The following is a 20,939-nucleotide window of genomic DNA, read 5'->3' as shown; positions in this document are numbered from 1 at the left end:
CAGAGCACTAAGGGTTTGGGGCTTACGAGTTTCCGAACTCGTGGTGTTTTGTTTTGATAAATGTGTTTTCAAAACTTCTCGGTGAGATTGGGTAGACTTGTTTGCTAAGATGTGTGCTTGGCTGTGAGAATGTCTGCGATTAGTATCATTGTCGTGATACTTGAGATTAAGTGTTTGACTCTTTGTCAAGATATTTTGAGGAAGTTGATTTTGGATGAGGGTCATAAGAGTAGATTGAGTATTCATCCAGGAATGACGAAGATGTATCAGACTTAAAACTTCATTTCTAGTGGCCTGGGATGAAGAAACGAGCAGTCGAGTATGTATCAACGTGTTTGACGTGTCAAAAGGTGGATGTAAAAGCTAAGGATGAATCTTAGTGGAATGACATATGAATTCCAGAGATGAGATGTCAAGGGTACATAATTTTTTAGGTTGAAGTATTAGAAATTGAATCGATTGGATAGGACCTCAATTTATGTGACTACCGGATGATAGAGACTCATTGACCTTTCCAGTGATTTTTTTTCTAAATTTTCATCTTCGACATATTAAGCTTAATCGACTTAATATTGAAGGGTGATGATCTTCAAAATTATAGCTGGTGATGGACCATGATAGAAAGGTTGATAGGAATTGATAGATGTTGGTCAAATCTGAGAGATGAGTTTGTTAGGTGTTTGATCCCTTTGTGAAGAAGTCGTAGTGCAAAGAAATGAATATTCATCTAAAAAGTGTTGAAGAGTTAGAGGACATTATTGGTGCGAATTCGGTGAAGGTTTAGATTTTAAGTCCATAAATTCTTGTCCTAATTGTGTAGGACTTAAAGTTTGTTAGAATTGGATTGAGAGAGTAAGAAGTTGATTGGTGTCATAATGATCAAGCTAGAGAAAGAAAGTTTTAGCATAAGTTGAATACATGAGAGTGTTGATATGGATTTCAGAGAAATGTGCTAGGATTACTAAGTGAGATTGACTAAGCTGGATTAAAACCTTAGGGGTTAAGATTGTCCTTGAGAGTTGAGAGACAGGTATGAATAAGAGATTTAATGGTTTTAGTTGTGACGATAGCAGTTGAACCTTTGAAGATTAAAATCTAGGGAGCGAAAGTCGGGCTAAGTCCCTAGAGGCACAGTATATGGTTTGATCTCGAAGGGAATGAATTATGAGTTATGCAGAGATTTCAGACTTAAAATAGGCTATAATTTGACTTGTGGATAAGTGAAAGATTGATTTAAGGTCTGAATGAGGATAGTTCTGAAACAAGGGATGACGTATAGATTGTTAGGTATTGAGATGATGATTAGCTTATAAACGGTTGATCAATTGGACTTGGATTTGGCGCCTAGTGCCCTAGTACGAGCGTGATATCTAGGTCTATCTGAAGATGATTGGTAGATATCTAAGGGTTGATGTTGCCTTGTATGTCACCCTTGAGGTGAACTTGCATGACGTCTCCCAGGTTTTGGGATGCGTGCTGACACTACTTGTAAGATCGAAGAAAAGTGAGGGATTGAAAGGATGTTTTAATTAAGGGTTGTCGCTTACCAAAGATTGAGATTGGAATGGACGCTCCAAGTGGGACACGCCTGACCACATCGAGACTTTGTGTCAGAATTGGTAAAATAAATAATAATTGGTATTATCTCATTTTGTGAATGGTTTGTGATTTATGTGTGTGATATGATTTGGTGTGCTGAATGCTCATTATTGAGTCATAGAGGCGGGGGAGAACATTGACCGAGTCAATGTCTTCCTTAAGTTTTGTGGTGTTTTGTGTGATTGTGTTGCACTCTCGATTATCCTCACTTAGCAAAGATGGTGGATGGAACCATCGGCTAAGAAAGGATGGCGGATGGAGCCAGTGAACGGAGTGTGTCGATCAAGGTGGTGGATGGAACCATTAAGGTCGATGAGATGGCGGATGGAGCCAATGAACGAAGTGCGTCGATCAAGATGGTGGATGGAACCATCAAGGTCGATGAGATGGCGGATGGAGCCAGTGAACGGAGTGCATCGATTGAGATGGTGGATGGAACCATCAAGGTCGATGAGATGGTGGATGGAACCATCGGTGAAGCAGGAATGGTGGATGGAACCATTGGTCAGACCGAGATGGTGGATGGAACCATCAGGAAAGACGGGATTGGTGGATGGAACCAACGATCGTATATGGTGGATGGAACCATAGATCGAACAAACCAGATGGTGGATGGAACCGTCGAATGGACTAGGTGGTGGATGGAACTACCGAACGAGTGAATTGGTGGATGGAACCTTTGAGCTCGGTGTCCGGAAAGTTTGTTTTCCCGTGTCTGAGCTGTTGATGTTGCATCTGGATCACCTGGGCGGGACGCCGACCAACGTGTACTGGCATGAGCATAACACCTGTTTGACTTAAACTTTTGTTGTTTTGTGTGACTGCAGTGAGGCAGTTTGGGTCGTGTTCTAACGGAAGAGTTCCGTGAGGTTCTACGACGGGTGTCTAGGTTATAGACAGTGAAATGAGAGTGACTTGAACATCCTTACCAAATATTTTTCCTGATTGCCATCTTTTGGATATTGAGCCTGATCAACTTGATATTGGAAAATGGTGATCGGAATGATAGTTGGTGTTGGACTATGAAAGGAACGCTAAGGAGAGACGGATTCCCTTTGTGAGAATGATGTGGAACTAGACCATTAGAGATGTCACGTGAAGACCAGAAAGATGAGACTAAGGACAATAACCTATGCGTCGAGACGACTGGGAAATTTGTAGGGAATATCAGAGTGCGCAATGGAAGCGTGGTATGTCTTCCTATAGTAGTTTCGAGGACGAAACTATTTTTAAGGAGGGTGGTATTGAAAGACCCTAGACGTTATGTAATGCTTAAGTGATAGATTGAATAAAATAAGACTTTTGGCTAAGTTTGAGTTTTGACAGATTACAACTGTCAACTTTTGTGAATTTTTAGAGGGTCTTAACGACCTCCTTTGGGAAAACTTCCTTCATGAGAGTTGTAGCCCTTTAAGTGTAGAAAATTCCCGAAGTGGAATCAGGTCATTCCTACCTTTGTAGCTCAAGATATTCGAATTTTACCGAGTGTGGTTCTGGTAGTAAAGTGCCAGCGAATTAATTTGTGCATTTTTATTTTAATTCCGAATTTGGTTAGGTAATTTAATTAAAAGGAGTAGGTTTTTAATTAAATAAGACCTGGTTAGGGTTTTTAAATAATTGGGTCAAAGGTGATGAGATTTGGGCTTGAAAAGGGAAAACCAAACCCTAGCCCACTTGTGGTTTGCATGGGATTAAGGGGAAAACCCTATTTTCTTTCCCTCATTCAGAGCAGAAACTGCACCCCATCTCTTCACGTGAAAAACCAGAGAGAGAACAGTGAGAGAACTCGAGAGAGCAAGGGGGGAGGTCGCCGCTCAAGCCGCCACCACCGCCGGGACGCCGTCGTACACGCGAGAGAGAGCTTTGCGAGAGAGAGAGAGAGCTGCGAGGGAGAGTGAGGGGACGTGGACAGCAGCGTTTTTAGACCTTTTCTTCACCAAAACCTTTTCCTTTTCACCAAGTTAGCCAAGGTAAGGGCTGGTCCTAGGAGTTGGGTAGCATGTGTAGGCCATATTGCCATGCTTTGACATGATTTTATGTATGAACTTGATTGATGTGCTTGAGGTTTTGAATATGCGATGTGTGCTGGACTTTTTCCATGTGATATTGGGTTACACTGTGAACATGTTACTATATTTGATGCTGGTAGATGACTTAGAACCCTTAGAATAGAATGGCTAAAACGAAATTGATGGCAAATGCATTCTCTGTCAGATTTCTGTGCTGGACAGTAAACTTCAGGTCCTATTTTCACTTGTTTCTGGTCATCAAATAAAGAAATAATTAACATACAAATTGTATATCTTCGAAAGAGCTTTCCAGGCATATAAAGATCATAAATTTTGGTCTAGTATTGTGTGTTGTAGGTCGTTTTGGGTAACTGTCATACCTGCTGTTTTTCCCTGTGTCGGATAGAAACTTTAAAGAGTAATATCACCTAATTACGGGGATCAAATGAAAATGATTTTAACTAGAGAGTTGTAGATCTTTAAAATAGCTTTCCAGAAAGATATTATACATGATTTTTTGTTGGAGGACGCATTCTGTAGACCAGTTTCAATGAACGTTGTTTCTGCTGTCCAAAAAGCTAAGTTGTGAAAATGTGTTGTTTTCCATGCATAAGCCTTATGTTACCTTATTTGATAATTTATGCCATGATGTGCCATGCGTAAGTGTAAGTTTATGCTATGCCTTACGTGAATTGTGATACTATTGGAAATTGTTCAAAGGGTCGCTCATCTAGCTGTAATTCCCCATGTGTCTGTGATCGTTTAATTGTTGTATTTATGCGATGTTGATGTAAGACTCTAGGTTGACTTTAGAGACTTAAACAAAGAGAAACGTGTAATTAACTCGCTTGCAAGTAAATGTGTAATATGGGCATAGGTCTAGTGTAGACATAGTCCATGAGAACGATGGGCTTGCACGCGAGGGAGAATTGTGGATTGACTGTTGGTCTCCACGTGAAAAGGTTGACTGCGGTCACCTAGAGATTTTGTGGATCTTTGCGGCTCCACGTGTTTGGTTGACTGCGGTCACCATGAGATTTTTGTGAAGTATTGCAGCTTCACGTGATTGTACATCTGCGGATGTAAGTGATTGGCCAAGGCAGGATTGGTGGGTTGCGTGATGTGAGATTCCGTTAGTAACTGACTCTTTCCCATAAAAGACATATAATGTACTTATATTATGTTGTTGTTGATTTTGTCATTATCATTCTTTTTGTTGGACCTGACCCTGCTTGTTTGCTATGTGTTTATTTTGGGGGGGGGGTAGATGGTCGTGAAGATAATGGCGACGACTCATTCTTGGGAGTTGATGCTACGTGACGAGCCACTACCGGATGACGACTACACTTCTGATGAAGAGGAAGAAGATAAAGAGGAAGGGGCCAAGGATATGGTTGGGTTGTGAGACATCCATTTTTCTTTTGGGTTGAGAGTACCGAGTTTTGGAAGTATTGAACCATTACTTTATTTTAGTTGAGATAGTTTAACTTGATGTAATTTACCTTGAAGTTTTCTTCCGGATATTTATTTCATACTCTTTTCAATGATTAATAAAGTTTGAGGTTTACGTTGATGATTATTTCCGCAAGTTTGAAATGGTTAAGTTTCGAGAATTTTGTAAAATTGAACTTTTATCATTAATTCAAGATTAATAAGTGAATCGACGAAAACTCTTTACGAAAATTGGTTAATTAGTTACTGTGTAACACTCGAGAAATCGGGGCGTTACACCAACACTATTCCTCAACACACCACCAATACCAGCACGGCCAGACTGAAAAGAACCATCCACATTAAATTTTAAAAGCATACCTTGTGGTGGTTTCCAAGGCACTACAGGTCGAACTCGAACGCTACCCTCAACATCAGTTTTTGTAAAGCCTCTAGCAAATTGATCCGCCCCATACGGGCACTCCTTCCACCACGCCTTTATCCAGGAAAATAGCAAAAACATATGAGTCTCCCATGCATCTTCTGGATCAAAAGGTTTGTCATTAAAGAGCACATTATTACGGGCCATCCATATCACCCAACAAATTGCGTACGGAATCAATTCCCATAACACTTTTGAAGTGCTTCTTCGTAGTGTCGACCATTCTGCCAAACATGCATGAATTGAACCCGGCAATGACCACCACACGCCCTCCCTATGCAACACTGCTGCCCACAAATGCCAAACCCTTGGGCAATGCAAAAAAAGATGCGCTACCGACTCTGTGACTAATAAACAGAAGACACAAGTCATTCCATCCTCCAAAGCCACCCCACGATTCACCAAATTCTCCTTTATGGCAATCCTGTTCTTCTGAACCTGCCATAAAAACAAAGCAATTTTTGGAGGTAAAATAGGCCTTAGAAATTTTGGAACGGACCACCCATCCTCTGTGAACCACCGCGCCTCAACAACAACACATAAAGATTTAACACTAAATAATCCCATGTTGTAGTGCTTCCATACCATACAGTCAACAGTTGCATTCTCCCCCTGCTTAGGAACCAAACTCTGAAGGTGGCACATAAATACATCATAGTGTTGGCACTCCCATCCCAAGAAATCACGCTGAAAAGTTATGTTCCAGACCCATTGATGGCCTACAGCTGTACCACATTCCATAATAGTTGCCCGTTTATGCGTTGCCAATGCAAATAACCGAGGGAAAACAAGCCTGAGAGGACCAGAACCTGTCCAATGATCAAGCCAAAATAATACACCTGCCCCTCTGCCAACCTGACAAGCTAAACCTTCCCTGAACACGCTCCCAACCAGCCCACTATCTCGGCATACAGTACAAACATCCATTAGCGGAATTGACAATTTTTTAAGCTCCAGAGTGTCCAAATTTAATGAAATCAATTCCATGGGCAGCCCATATTTTTTACAAATCACCATGCGCCATAAAGCATCTTTCTCCCTACCAAAGCGCCAAACCCATTTCAAAAGTAAGGATTTATTTTTCCATTCGAGAAAACCGACTCCTAAACCACCATATCGTGTCCCCTTGCACAAATCCTCCCAAGCAACCCACATAATTTTGTTTTCACCTGCAGCCCCCCCCCCCCCCCACAAAGAGCGCCTCATGATCCTTTCCATTCTCAATATGACAATATGATCCCTTTCGGAGCTCTATATATAGCCATATAATAAAGTGAAATAGCATTCAAAACTGATTTCAGAAGCACCAGACGCCCACTCAAGGATAAAAAGCGGGAACTCCATAAACCCAACTTTTCTGATAATCTCTCCAGAACCGGATTCCAAAATGACAACCTCCTTGGATTACCTCCAAGAGGGGCCCCAAGATACATAAAAGGTAGGGAGCCTACCTTGAAATTCCACCAACTTGCTGCCTCTTGTACCGTAGATGAAAGCGCATTTACCCCATAGACCGCTGACTTGCTAAAGTTAACTTTAAGGCCTGAACAAAACAAGAAGACTTCTACCGCCAAGGCCAATTTTTGATACTGTTTCCGGTCACAATCTGTAAAAAATAGAGAGTCATCTGCAAATTGTAAGTGATTAATTCGTAGCCCCGGCGCCACTTCCACCCCACAAGGGATATCACCTTCTAGCAACTGATTCAGCATACATGACATCTCATTCTCCACAATATTAAAAAGGAGAGGGGATAAAGGATCTCCCTGGCGCAAACCTTTTTGGATTGTAAAAAATTCAGAAGGAGATCCATTAACCAAGACCGCCAAAGAAGCTGTTGAAACACAACTTTGCATCCATCGAATCCATCTTTCCCCAAAACCCATCTCATGAAGAAGCTCCAGCAAGAAACCCCATTCAACACTATCATAGGCCTTCGCAAAATCAATTTTGAATAGCAAACCTCCTTCTGGCCTTGAGCTCATGGAATGAACAATTTCACTAGCAATCAAAGAACAATCTGCAATCTGACGGCCTGCGGTGAAAGCAAACTGATTCTGACTAAGCAAACCAGGAAGAACCAGACTCAGGCGAACAGACAACACCTTAGCCAACAATTTATACACGCTTCCAATTAAGCTGATGGGTTGAAATTCATGTGATAATATATATTTTATATAATAGCTCATATCATTTCTTCCTCAATCTATTATGTCCATTAGGGGTGTTCGTGGGACGAGTTGAGACGAGTTATGTTTGACTTTTACCTGGCCTGAAATATTGGTCAGGAAAATTTTTAAACCTAACCCCCTTCCATTGACCCAAAGAAACCCGATCAGGTGCCGGGTTAAGAAAGACTGGCCACAATAGGACGAGTTCGCGTTGACCTGAAAGACAAGTTGAATGACAATTTCAAATTTCATAAAAGAACTATAAATACTTCTCATTATGTAAAAACACTCATTTCTAATCCTATTACCAATTACAAAGAAGTTACGCATATATATTAGATTGTTTGTAATAATTTTTGCATGATACAATGTCAATCAAACTATGTAAGGAGACACATTTCTAGTAGGACTACTCGTGGGACGGGTTGTGCTTGTCTTTTACTCGACCCTAAATATTGAATATTGACCATACCAAATTTTTTAACCCAAACCCGTCCATATACCCAAAGACACTCGATGAGGTGCAGGTTGAATGGACTTCGCGTAAAACGGGTCAAAAGACAAGAACATATTTTGTACACCACTATTGTTTATGTGTAATATTTTGTGCATGAGTTCTTTTATTTAAAATATCATTTTCGTGATATCAAGGATAAATATTGAGTTTAACTAAAATTCAAACACGCTGAATTATTTTATTTAAACTAGATAAGCAGGATCTATCTTCTTTAGCAAGAAGATCCGTGCTACATTTAGGATCATTGTAATCCCCTTTATTATTTGCAATACATTAACACCATCAAGCAAATGGCCTTTGGTAGTTGCAGTCCAAGTTATCTCCAGGGCTCACTCCTAATATCTGGCAGTACCTTCGGTAAAACCCAATACGACTTTGGACATAACGATCCCACCCGTGCCCGCATTCAATCCCGCCGTTGATTATGTTGGTGATCACGTTGTACCCAGGGACTCGCCATGCTGACCAATAAGTACCAAATGGCCTCCATTTCCCAATAATCACATAGTGGCTTCATGGCTTGTTTGCCTGTCGAGTCATCCAAAACCATATGGTTGTCTTGAAGGACACGGTCTGGTTTGTAGATACTAGATCTGGATTGTTTATCAAATCTTCACCAATTGCGTTACTCGCTTGACCATAATTGTAATTGGTGTTATAAAAGGTTCCATTAGTGTCAATAGCCATATTCATTACTCATATCACTAATTATATAGTTAATACTTTTTGTGCATTCAATTAAGTTTCATGATGAAAGAAGGGACTTACTGAGTGAGTTGTGGTCTGATCCTCTCCATAGTACTTTTTACCAGGAGCACATGGCCAATCTCTGGACGTGCAATAGTCTCCAGGTTTACTGAGTTCGTTAACAAAACAATTTCCCAACGCGTGTGAACCATCTGGAGCAGATGACCACCCTCCTGCTCAAAACATTAATATAATTGACTCATAATTAAGTGATTTCACCAATTAATTCATACCTTTTGGTTTTTCCTAAAAACAAATAACAAAACTGGAACTTCTTGTACAAAATCAAACTTGTGACTAACTGTGAAATATCTTATTATGTAAACCAAAATAATTACTACCTTCATTCATATATAACTCGTCAGAGAGAGAAGAAACACACATATTAACATAATGCATTTTATTTTTCGTCATTTATTATTCCTGCAAGGGCATTTCTTGGAAAAACATCATTTAATTCTGACTTTGAAACATCATTTAATTATTTTTCGCCATATAGGAATACTTTTTATTCTTCTTCAAAGTGGACTGTTAATAAGAAACGAAGGTATCAACAAACCTATAGTTTCACGAAATCAGTTTTGTAGCAAGGAAACAATTATTTGGAAATTGTAGTCATGCAAAAGAGTTGATTAGAAAATAAACGTGTTCGGTTAAAGTCATTGCTGTCTGAATCGGATCCAACCAGCCAGAATCCACCTTAATCAGTTTTGTCGATCTTCTCCTATAATTACCGACCTCTGAAAAATCGGTACCATCGGTAAAAAAAGGCCGTGAACCGGTTAAATCCATCAAAAACCGATTCATGACAAAAAAAAATGGAAGACCAAGATATAATACCCTTTATCTTGTTGCTATTATTTTCCCATTAAAAGTTATTCGTAAGTTAATGTGTTCTGAATGTCACCTTGTCTTCTATATATTTTTGTCTTCTATCTGTTTTAGCATCTGGTTCAGCATCTGTCTTTTGTTGGCCTTCGCTCACATTTGCAGGTGTGTGCGTGACCATCGCTCTATAAAGTGCGCGAGTAACGCATTTTAGAGCGCGTGAGTAACGCACCTAAAAGTGTGTGATAGATACACACCTAAAGAGTGCGATGGAAACACACCTTCAAAGTGCGACCATTTAAAATTATAAAGGTTTTTTCGAATTTTAACAATATAAGGGTGGTACGAATAGACGCGGGGATAAGAATAACAATTCCCTTAAAAAGATTTACTGAAAAAAAAATCATGTGTTATACTTTAATCGGAGAAAAAGGGTTGTCTAAATGACTCATGTAGGTTACTAACCCACAACTCAACAGATCAATAAGATTTTTTATAAATAAATTAATAAATAAAATATATAAATGTCAACTCACCTATCTTCAATGTGATTGGACGATGAATTATTTAACTCAAACTCTCTCATGAGTCATGAAACAACCCCTAAGCAAAATGCAGTATGAGAAGCACAACACTTAAGCTTTATGTAAAACATATTATTTTATTACTGAACTATGATTCCATACAAAAATTTGATTTGTTGCTAATGAAAGGTTAAAGTCTATATATTGTACGTGATGGAGTTATTTAAATGATATTTAAGATAAGTGAGATTGAACTTTCACTCGATCAGGTCCGACAATTCAATATTGTTCTGGTGCCTCGATCGTTTCAATGATTTGTCCGATTCTGAAAAGATGATTGTTTCAAGTGACATAAATATAATTATCTAACGCAACAATTATGAAATAATCATTACCTGTGGTTTCATGAGATGTTTGAGGCAAGAAAGCAAAAAGCTCCCTCTTTTGTGCAGTGAGATCACCAGTGTTGCCAAAGGCACTGAAAGAGCGAGTGTGTTAATCATTACCTGTGGTCTTCTCACTTTTCACTTTTCGCTTTCTCACTCGACATCATGTTATATATTCCCTGAATAATTGTTTGTTCACACCTCAAAGATGAGGTGGAAAAAGGTGGAGGAGAAGAGAGATAGGAATAAAATGAAAAGCAAGAGAGATAAAGTATAAGATTTGATAGATGATAAGAGAAGATACATATGTAAAAATACAAGAGTTCAAGGACCAGTTCTAAGCAGAAGCGAAGCATAGGGACTTGTTTGTAAATACTACTAGTTAGTGCTTAATAGGTGAGCTGGCAAGTAGTTAGGGCTGTTAAAAAAGAATTAGGAAGTTAGTTACAAGTTAGTTGTGTTAGTTTTGTTATAAATAAGCTTTACTCTTCTATTCATTGTTATTAGAATCATTCAGTTGAATATTCACAAGGTTTTCATTTTCTTCTTCAAGCTTCTTCAATAAGCTTGTTCTCTGATTTCTTTGATGGTATCAGAGCCCTAGCAAAGGGTTCTGCCATCACGAAGCTTCCGCAACAATGGTGACTCGCCAGAATCAAAACCACAATACAGTTCCTCATGTGGTGCTCGATCCTTCACAAAACCCAGGATCACCATATTACATACATTCCAGTGATGATCCTTCAACTACCATGGTAAATCCACCGTTCAATGGCAAGAATTACAATGTTTGGGCAAGATCAATGAAGCGGGCGCCGATGGTGAAGAACAAATTTCAATTTTTTAATGGCGAAATTCCAGTACCAATAGCAACTGATGCGAATTTTAAGGCTTGGGATCGCTGCAACAGCTTGATTCATTCATGGATCCTCAATTCGGTAACAACTTCAATTGCAAATAGTATAGTTTTTGTTGAAAATGGTTGTGATGCTTGGAGAGACTTGAGTGATTGGTTTTCACAAGGGGATTTAGTAAGGATTTCAAAATTGCACAATGCAATTAGTAATCTGAAACAAAATTCAGTTTTTGTAAATGAATACTACATTGAATTGAAGATACTCTTGGAAGAATTGGAGAATTGTCGACCAATACCACAATGTAGATGTGGTGCAATTGAGAGTGTGAAATTATTCAAGGAGCAAGATAATGCAATCAAATTCGTCTTAGGTTTAAATGATAATTTTGGAGTGGTGAATTCACAGATTTTGATGAGTTATCCTCTTACATCAATTGTTAAGGTAGTCCCCTTAGCAATACAACATGAAAGACAAACTGTTATACATGAAAATGGAGATTCATTAGCTATAGTGAATGCAGCTGAAGGGAAGAAGCCATATGGTAGAGGGACACCTGCTAGTTCCAATTACAAGAATACTGGAAAATTATGTACTCATTGCAAGAAGCCAGGGCACACAATTAAAACATGACTCTTTGGTGCCACGTCCAAATTGGGCTATTCATTTGTTAGAAATTTTGGTGCCATGTCTTTGACGGTGGTGTCCTCCGCGTCGTCTCCATTACCAGCTAGGCCTTGGAAGGTTTTTTTGAAGACTGATGCTCTCCCAAGGTGCAAAGATGTTGCTTGGTGTGCTTGCTGCTCTCTCCTTCCGGTTCGGGAGTCTTTGAGAAGGAAAGGAGTAGATGTTGACCCAGCTTGTCCTTTGTGTGCTGAGCATGATGAAACAATGGCTCATATCTGGTTGGAGTGCCCAGTAGCTCGTGGTTTCATCTGACTTGAAAAAGAATGAAACAATAATTTTAGGATATGAACAAAAATATGTGCGCGCAGCAACAAGGAACAAGATAATGAATTAAGAAAGCGTATAATTGTAAAATGAATATCTTTTAAAAGAGTAGCTAGAATGATGATTTCATTCCATATATACCTCCCAATTTCGGGGAAAACAAAATGAGGGGAATCGAGGCAAGTTCACCAAATGAGGAGTAGGAGGGAAGTTCTCTTTTTGGTGGAAGGATATCCTGTGTACTTGTTTTGAAAGTGAGGTAGCTAATTGGTTTGATTCGAGCTTGAGGAGGATTATGGGGGAAGGCACAACAGTGAGATTCTGGCAAGACTATTGGTTGGGACAAGGGTTGCTTCAAGATAAGTATGCAAGGTTTTATTATTTGTCTTTACAGAAATCTACTTTTATCTCGGAGATGGGGTGCTGGGACAATGGTGTGTGGCGTTGGGCCTTCCTTTGGCGAAGGGAAATACTTGCTCGTGAGGAAGAAGCTATGGAGAAATTTCTATCATACATTCAGGTTGCTCCCTTGGTTGAGGGAAGGGAGGATAAGTGGAAATGGGGGGGGGGGGGGGACAGAGAATGGCAATTACACTGTAAAATCGGCTTTCCTCCTACTGCAAGGTTTGGAGCTAGAGGAACCAATTCCGGTGTTTAATCATTCTCTTTTGTAGGAGGCTGCCCCATATCTAATGTGCTTGCGTTCAGCTGGGGGCAATGTGACAGAGGTTACAAACAAAACAAAATCTGCATAAACGGGGAATTCTACCCACGGAGGCTACCACGACTTGTGTCTTTTGTCACCAAATGGAAGAATCTCTGGAGCACCTCTTATTTAGTTGCTCTTTCTCCTTTCGGGTCTAGTCCCTATGTTATAAATGGCTAGGAGGGCTCACTGTTTTGCTAGAGAATTATTGGCTTTACTTTCTTCAACATGGTGCTGATTTGAGGACGCAAAACCTACAACAAGGAGCGTAGACAGTTTGGATTGCAGTCACGTGGTCGCTTTGGTTACACCGCAATAGTGTCATCTTAAAAAAATGGTCCTATGGATCCACAGAAAGTGTTGGATCTAGCCCAATTAAGGGTCTGGAGCTGTTTTACGGGTAAGGAATTAATAAAGGCTTTAAGTTCTCCACCTATGATTGGATCACCAAACCAAGATTATGCTTGGAGGGCTTATAACTTCCATTGTGGTCTGTTTCTGTTTATCTTTCTTTCTTTGCTGCTGGATCTTTGGCTGGAGGGGTGTTGGTTCACACTTCACACCCGAGTTGCTTGGGTTTTAGATGTAGAAAGACTGTGTGTTGGCGGGGTTTCTATTGTGCTGATCTCGTATCTAGGGGGTGGTGGTTTCGTTCAAAAGCTCTTTTTTCTGGTTCAGCTTGGGAGATGACTAGTGTTGTGCTTTGTTTCTTGTCCCTTTCGCTTCCTACCGATGTATTGAGTTTGGAGCACCCCTAGTGCTCCCCACTTAATATAATTCATAGGGGTGTACAAGGGACGGGTTGGGACGGGTTTTGGTTAATCCTAACCCGGCTCTAAATATTGATCGGGCCAATTCATAGACCCTAACCCAACCCTAGACCCGAAACAACCCGACATTATGCGGGTCCAATTTAGGACGGGTCTATGTAGGACGGGACCGGGTTGGCCCGAGGGACAATAAGTTTAAAACTATTTGATACTAATTGTAAGATTTGAAGATAATAACATACTAAAAGACTTATAAGTTGGTACTATTTTTTAGAAGAAATAACTTGAAAGGATCCAATTCTTTCATAATCTATTGCACTTGAGAGGTTTACATTTTGTTTGATCATTTCTTCACTTGTCTCACATATGCATAATACACACACATGATTTTCTCTTGTTAGAGCATGAAAGTGTTCATAGTTTGACCAACGTTTATTTAATTCATAAGGTAAATGTTAAACATTTTAATTTCATCTACATGGTAAGATAAATTTGAGCATCATGTATCACATTTTAATCATTATAAAAAATTAAAATTTTATAAAATATATATGTGGGACGGGCCGGGTGACCCGAGTGTCAACCCGAACCCGACCCTACCCGAAGTCGGGTAACTCAAAGATCAACCCGAACCCGATCTCTTTTAATGATCAGGCCGGGTTGAACCCGGCCCTAAAGGCTTGGGTCGGGACGGGTTGGCAGGTAGGGTCGGGTCTTGTACAATAATTCATGTTTACTTTCCTGATAAAAAAAAATTGAGGGGATTAATGAAATTGGGTAGTATATCTACAGTCCTGATTTACGAACCACGACACAGTGTGGGGCCACTTAGCTTGAAACACCTACTTTTATGGCGGTTTTATAAACCCTCGCAAAAAGAGGTGTCGAAAGTGGTTTACCACTATTACGTGGGCCACAAATCTTTATTGGTATATCTATCCCACTTCATCTCATCTCATCTCACTCATCATTATAACATATCCAATTCCAAACAATAGAATTTAAAAATATTTCATCTCATTCCATCCCAATCTCACCCCTACCACCAATCTTAACATACCCAATATACCCTTAATTTTAAAATAAAAAAAATATTTGCTAATTCAGTAATTCTAACACACTTCATAAGTAGCTCCATGTTCCATGCTCATTAGGTTAACCTTATCGTGTCAAATAGTCCAACATAAAGGACCATGCATACATGGCATGTATGCTATCCTCCACCGCCACGTCTCTAAACAAAAAGAATAAATTTTTCTGCTACTACCTGCGTATCATCACACTTATCCGCAATGTCCGAGCCAACCCGGGTCGACTCACCATCTTCTACACCACCCCACTCAGATTCTAACAGCCCCACGACGAGAAAAACACGAACAGGTTCATGCTTTTTAACAGCATCGGTTACCCTTGCTTTCATGGTGGCGGTGACCGCGGTTCTCTACCGGCTCGATCCGTTCGATCCGGTCCACTTTCCGGCCGATGAGTTGAGCCGGAAAACTGCGACAGTTCCGGCTCGTAACTCGCGGATGATGGAAGGGTCTGAGCTTGTGGCACGGGGAGAAGTGACGGGGCCTGAAGACTTGGCTTATGACAAGAAGCGGCGCGTGATTTACACGGGATGTGGTGATGGGTGGATCAAACGAGTCACGGTGAATGAGTCAGTGGATGACTCGGTGGTTGAAAACTGGGTCAACACGGGCGGAAGGCCGCTCGGACTCGCTTTGGAAAGAAACGGCGAACTCATTGTTGCTGATGCCGATTTGGTAAGTAGATTGATATCTCTTTTTTTTTGACAGCAAGTAGATTGATATCTTTTACATCTCATTTCATTCCGAAACTTTTTTTTTTTTGTTACATAGGAAAATAATTATCAGAAACATTGATCGATAATAAGTATATCGGAAAGAGAAGAGTAAAATATATTACTATAAAAATGTTGTTTAAATGACCCAATAAAAGTTTGGGTTAAATAACTCATTATCCAATTATATTGAAAATAAGTGAGTTGAAATTTTTATATTTTTTTATTAATTTATTTCCAACTCACTTATCTCCAATTTGATTAGATGATGAATTATTTAACCCAAACTTTGTCATGTGTCATTTAGACATCCCTATAAAAATATTAAGTGATAAAAATCCTCTGTCAAAAAAAAAAAGTGATAAAAATCGATTTTGATATTTTTTTTAATATGATGTTTTTGCTGATTTTCAAACTTCATGAGATTAGGCACGGGAAATGGGAATGATGAGACAGCTAGTACCTCATTTCTATATTTCCAACTTTTTTTTATATTACATCACTTATCATATGTTTACTTCACACACTTCTTTTCTTATCTTCCTATAAAAATGGAGGTGAAATAGGCACGACTGGTGCATTTTTCAATTTTACAATCACCGATTGAAAAAACTAAATCTATGTATAGTGGAAATCAGTTAATCATACGGTGGAAATCACTTCATCGCCTCTCGTGCCACATGTAGTCGTGCTCTTTATCTTTTTCCTAAAATTATTCAACAATAATAAAAGAGTGATAGCAATACATTACACACCATTTTATGAAAAAAAAAATACATTACACACCATTTTAAAAGTACACGTAACACATTCAATGTGATTGCTTTTTTAAGGCAAAATATTTCTTACACATTTATGTTTATGTTTTGTAGTGGACCCACCAGTAAACAATAAAAACGAGCCCCAAACCTAACTGAAATAAGAACCCCAAACAACCGGCACAATAGTCTCATGACTGGAGCTTGTAAGAAAACATCTCAAATAATTTGTTTAACTTAATTGGTTCCAATTATGAGGCTTTTAATTAGATTGATGACCATTATATTTTGTATTTGAGTAAAGTACACTCACCCCCCTTAAGGTTTATTAGAATTACACTCCACCCCATTCTTATCTAAAATCTACTACCACCCCATTTTATATAGAGGAAAATTTAGTGACGAAAAATATTCTTCATTAATAATTAGTTATTATTTAAATTGTTAATCAATAATTTCAAAAAAAATTTTCAATATAATCCAATAAATTTAAAAATGAAAACATCACAATCCTCCTCATTCTCTCAATCGCATTTTTCCTCCGTAAATTCACAATGAAAATTATGCAATAGCACACCTGCCCAATTTACAAACCATATCTCGAACATAGTGAAACATGCTTGTGTTTTCATATTTGGTAATAATTCAATTTTAATCAAAATAATCTCTTTATACCTCCAATTTTCAAAATTGGGTTGTAGGCCAAAAAAGCAACACAAATGGGTGAAGAAAATAGAGAAACAAAATTATGAAAATATGAAGTGGATATGAGGTTATTAGAGCCCAACGAGGCGGTGGAGCATCGTTTTTAACAAAATCCAACAATATCTTAGACCAACAGAGCGTTCGCTCACAACTTAAAGGGGTGAAATTCACAAGAAGTAGTTGAACAAGTGGCTTTAGGGATGTGCGATTCACGTTCTGGGGTTCAGGTTGCAACAAAACTTTGAGGCATGGTGGTGCCGTGGGGTTTCACATTGTGGGACAGTGGAGCCGTGTTAAAGGGAGTAAAGGCTTGGTGGTGACCGTTTGTGATGAGAAATATGATTTGGAGATAGATGGGACGTGGACTTAACAGACAGAGTGGATGTTTTTTTAAATTTAATTCAGTAAAATTATTTTCATAAATTAATGTATGATAGTGTATATGCATTAAATTTATTTAAAATTTTACTAATTAGTAATTAGTTTTTAGTAGTGACGAATTTGTTTTCGTCACTAAATTTTGCCTTTATAAAAAATGGGGTATCACGAGGTATCAAGGTAATAGAGTTACAGAAATTCAGTTATGCAATGAGATCTCCTTCTCTTTCTATGTATGTACCTCATGGATGATGCCAAATTGCCAATCGCTCATATTGCCATCAAGTATAGTTCTATTTGTGAAAAGAAGGAAGCATATCATTGGGGGTGATTGAAATTAGAAACTGGTCTATACACAACATCAAAACTTAGATGGCAGTCTCCCAAAGTTTCTAGTATTGGACAACATGGCGGTGGGCTGGTGGTGGGGTGGCTGTTGTTGCCCCGTTTTTAGGTTTAATTGTGGAATAGAAAAAAAACAAGGAAGAAACAGAGCATAAGGGTCACGTGAGTAATTTAGGTATTAATCCCCACCGTTAAATTATAATAAAAAGAAGGGCTGAGATTTGGAGTGGATTTTATAACTTACTCCTGAAGTAAATTGAGACCTCCTCTAATTAATAAATTATGTAGTAGAAAGATTTATTAACCCGTTGGTCTAGCTACTAGCCTCTTCTAGATAGTATTTTCTGTTAAATAGGCTTATAAAACAAGCTAGTAAGCCAGGTCAAACAATCTAAAAAGCCAAGTCATACGAGACTTTAACATTTAGCCTATGGCATGCCACATGTCAGGCTTAAGACGCAAAATTTGAATGAAGATCAGACTGACTTTGGTCGTGCAAAGCCTGACCTGACCTACTTCGATCCCTTTTCACCTTAGGCCTATAACTTTAACCTAGTCATTCTAAGAAAAATTTGGCTGACAAATTAAAAGAGAGGTTATCCTTAAATTAATTTTAGCACATAAAAAATAGGCTTAATACATCAGAAGGCCCCTAGAATTGTAAAGGGAATCAGTTCTAGAGCCTGAAAAATTTTCGCATCAAATTGAGTCCCTAAGAAAAAAAATTTAATTCAATTAAGGCCAAATGCTGCCAGACCTCAATTTTGTCCTAGTCATTAATTACACGTGGCTTTTATAATTTTTTTTAATTAAAAAATTAAAAAAATTTTTTTTTTAATTCCAACTCATCTCATTTATTTAAGGAGAAAAATTAAAAATTAAAAAATTAAAAAATTCCAATTTGTTTAACTTTGATCCTAATTATATCCTTAATCTTATCTCCCTCAATCTCCATGGAATCAACAACAAATTCAGAAAGAAAAAATCCTCAAAATCAACAACAAATCTAACATCAACCACCATCTTCATCTTCATCCTCAAACCACCAAAAGCCTATTCCCTTTACCAAGAAATCAACCCCACAAAAAACAACTAAAAAAATCCAGAAATAAACCCAGAAACAACCACAAATTCAACATCACCCATCATCTTCATCTTCAGCCCCAAACCACCAAGGAGTCAAAGACTGATTTCAAATCAAGGTTTCTTCACATAAAAGCTCTGAATGTTAAACATCCACAACCTTCAAGCTGGACAACCCATTAAAATGAACATGTATGTTTTAAATCATAAGCATGATATGTGAACCAAATCACAAAACTTCTAGCTCATTAAAAAATCACAAACCAGATTCAACCCCTCTTTTTTGTGCAGGCACGATGTACAAAATCACAAACCCGCTGAGAAGCTCCACAACGCGATCCACCACCTCGAGAACCAGCTCCGCTCCGAGGTGCTCTCCCGCCACGACGACCTCCTCTCCCAGCTCTCCTCCCTCCACCACGCCGACCACGCCCTCTCCACCCTCCGATCCTCCCTCCAATCCTCCCTCCGCCACCTTCGATCCGAACTCTCCTAGCCTCACCGCTCAATCGCTACAAAAACCTCCCAGCTCTCCAACCTCCACCGAACCACCGAGCTTCTCCAGCACTCCGTTCGCGCCCTCTGCCTCTCCAAGAAGCTCCGAGACCTCATGGCAGCCGCCGATATGGATAAGCTCGACGTCGCCAAGAAATCCGGCCGCGCATTTCCACTCTGAGATCCTGAGCCTCTACGACGAGTACGACCTCGCCAGCATCGACGTTGTAGACGAGGAGCTCCGGTGGGTGAGGGAGAGCGGCGACCGGTTGAGGAGCGAAGCAATGAAGGTTCTGGAGAAGGGAATGGAAGGGTTGAACCAGGCAGAGGTTGGAACTGGGTTGCAGGTTTTCTACAATTTGGGTGAATTGAAGGGTAATTAGATTTAGGTTTTATTTTTAGGAAATGAGTTGGAAATAAAATAAAATGAAAATATTAATTGGTATTTAAAAAAAAATTATAAAAGTCATGTGGAAAAAAATTAAGACACATCAGCGGCTGACACACTTTGGCCTTAATTGAATTAAAAAAAAATTCTTAGGGACCCAATTTAATGCAAAAATTTTACAGGTCCTGGAATTGATTCCCTTTACAATTTCAGGGGCCTTCTAATGTATTAAGCCTAAAAAATATATTGTAAACAATATGTATCGAGTGTTAATATTAAAAGTGTGGTTCATGCACGAACCAATTTTTAACATACTCTATTGTATAATTATTCTAAAGTAACAATGTGAAACTTTAATTAACATGAGAAAATTCTGATCTAAGCTTATTGTACGTTATTTGAATTTGATCTTAAGCCCAAGGCCATTATAGTTGTGAAGTTTTTATTTGGCTAAACTTATATTTTTGTAAGTGCTGATTCTACAGGACTAGGTGCAGAAAATATTACATACAGGGTCCTAAAAAAGGAACAATAGGCGAATTTTGTCCTGACATACCTGGCATGCCGGATAATATTCACTATGTTGGTCAAGGGCAGTATTTTATTGGATTGGCCACGGTAACATATTCCTTAACTTCATTATTTAACTTTTGAGTAAAGTACACTCACCCCCCTTAAGGTTTGTTAGAATTACACTCCACCCCATTCTTATCTAAAATCTACATCCCACCCCATTTTATATAGAGGAAAATTTAGTGACGAAAAATATTCTTCATTAATAATTAGTTATTATTTAAATTGTTAATCAATAATTTCAAAAAAAAATTTCAATATAATCCAATAAATTTAAAAATGAAAACATCACAATCCTCCTCATTCTCTCAATCGCATTTTTCCTCCGTAAATTCACAATGAAAATTATGCAATAGCACACCTGCCCAATTTACAAACCATATCTCGAACATAGTGAAACATGCTTGTGTTTTCATATTTGGTAATAATTCAATTTTAATCAAAATAATCTCTTTATACCTCCAATTTTCAAAAT

At 38.7% G+C, this 20,939-nt stretch overlaps 1 protein-coding gene and 1 pseudogene across 1 annotated transcript; one reads left to right on the top strand and one right to left on the bottom strand.

The window, feature by feature from the left end:
• Positions 1-8,451: 8,451 nt before the first annotated feature.
• LOC130712441 (endochitinase-like) lies at positions 8,452-10,763 on the bottom strand (annotated as a pseudogene).
• Positions 10,764-15,353: 4,590 nt separating this feature from the next.
• On the top strand, positions 15,354-20,591 carry LOC130712440 (protein STRICTOSIDINE SYNTHASE-LIKE 4-like). Its single transcript, XM_057562276.1, has 3 exons — positions 15,354-15,701; positions 16,612-16,622; positions 20,377-20,591. Exons 1-3 carry the CDS (start codon positions 15,354-15,356, stop codon positions 20,543-20,545), a joined length of 528 nt encoding a protein of 175 aa, XP_057418259.1. The 3' UTR covers positions 20,546-20,591.
• The last annotated feature ends 348 nt before the right edge of the window (positions 20,592-20,939 follow it).

The sequence above is a fragment of the Lotus japonicus genome, chromosome 4 (genome assembly GCF_012489685.1).
Source record: "Lotus japonicus ecotype B-129 chromosome 4, LjGifu_v1.2".
NCBI classification, from domain to species: Eukaryota; Viridiplantae; Streptophyta; class Magnoliopsida; order Fabales; family Fabaceae; genus Lotus; species Lotus japonicus.
The sequence above is the reverse complement of the archived record's forward strand: the minus strand, read 5'-3'. Positions and strand labels throughout refer to the sequence as shown.

What these genes read in the sequence shown, in the direction of transcription:
- LOC130712440 (XM_057562276.1), top strand. Translation starts at nt 15,354, where the DNA reads ATGGTGGCGGTGACCGCGGTTCTCTACCGGCTCGATCCGTTCGATCCG.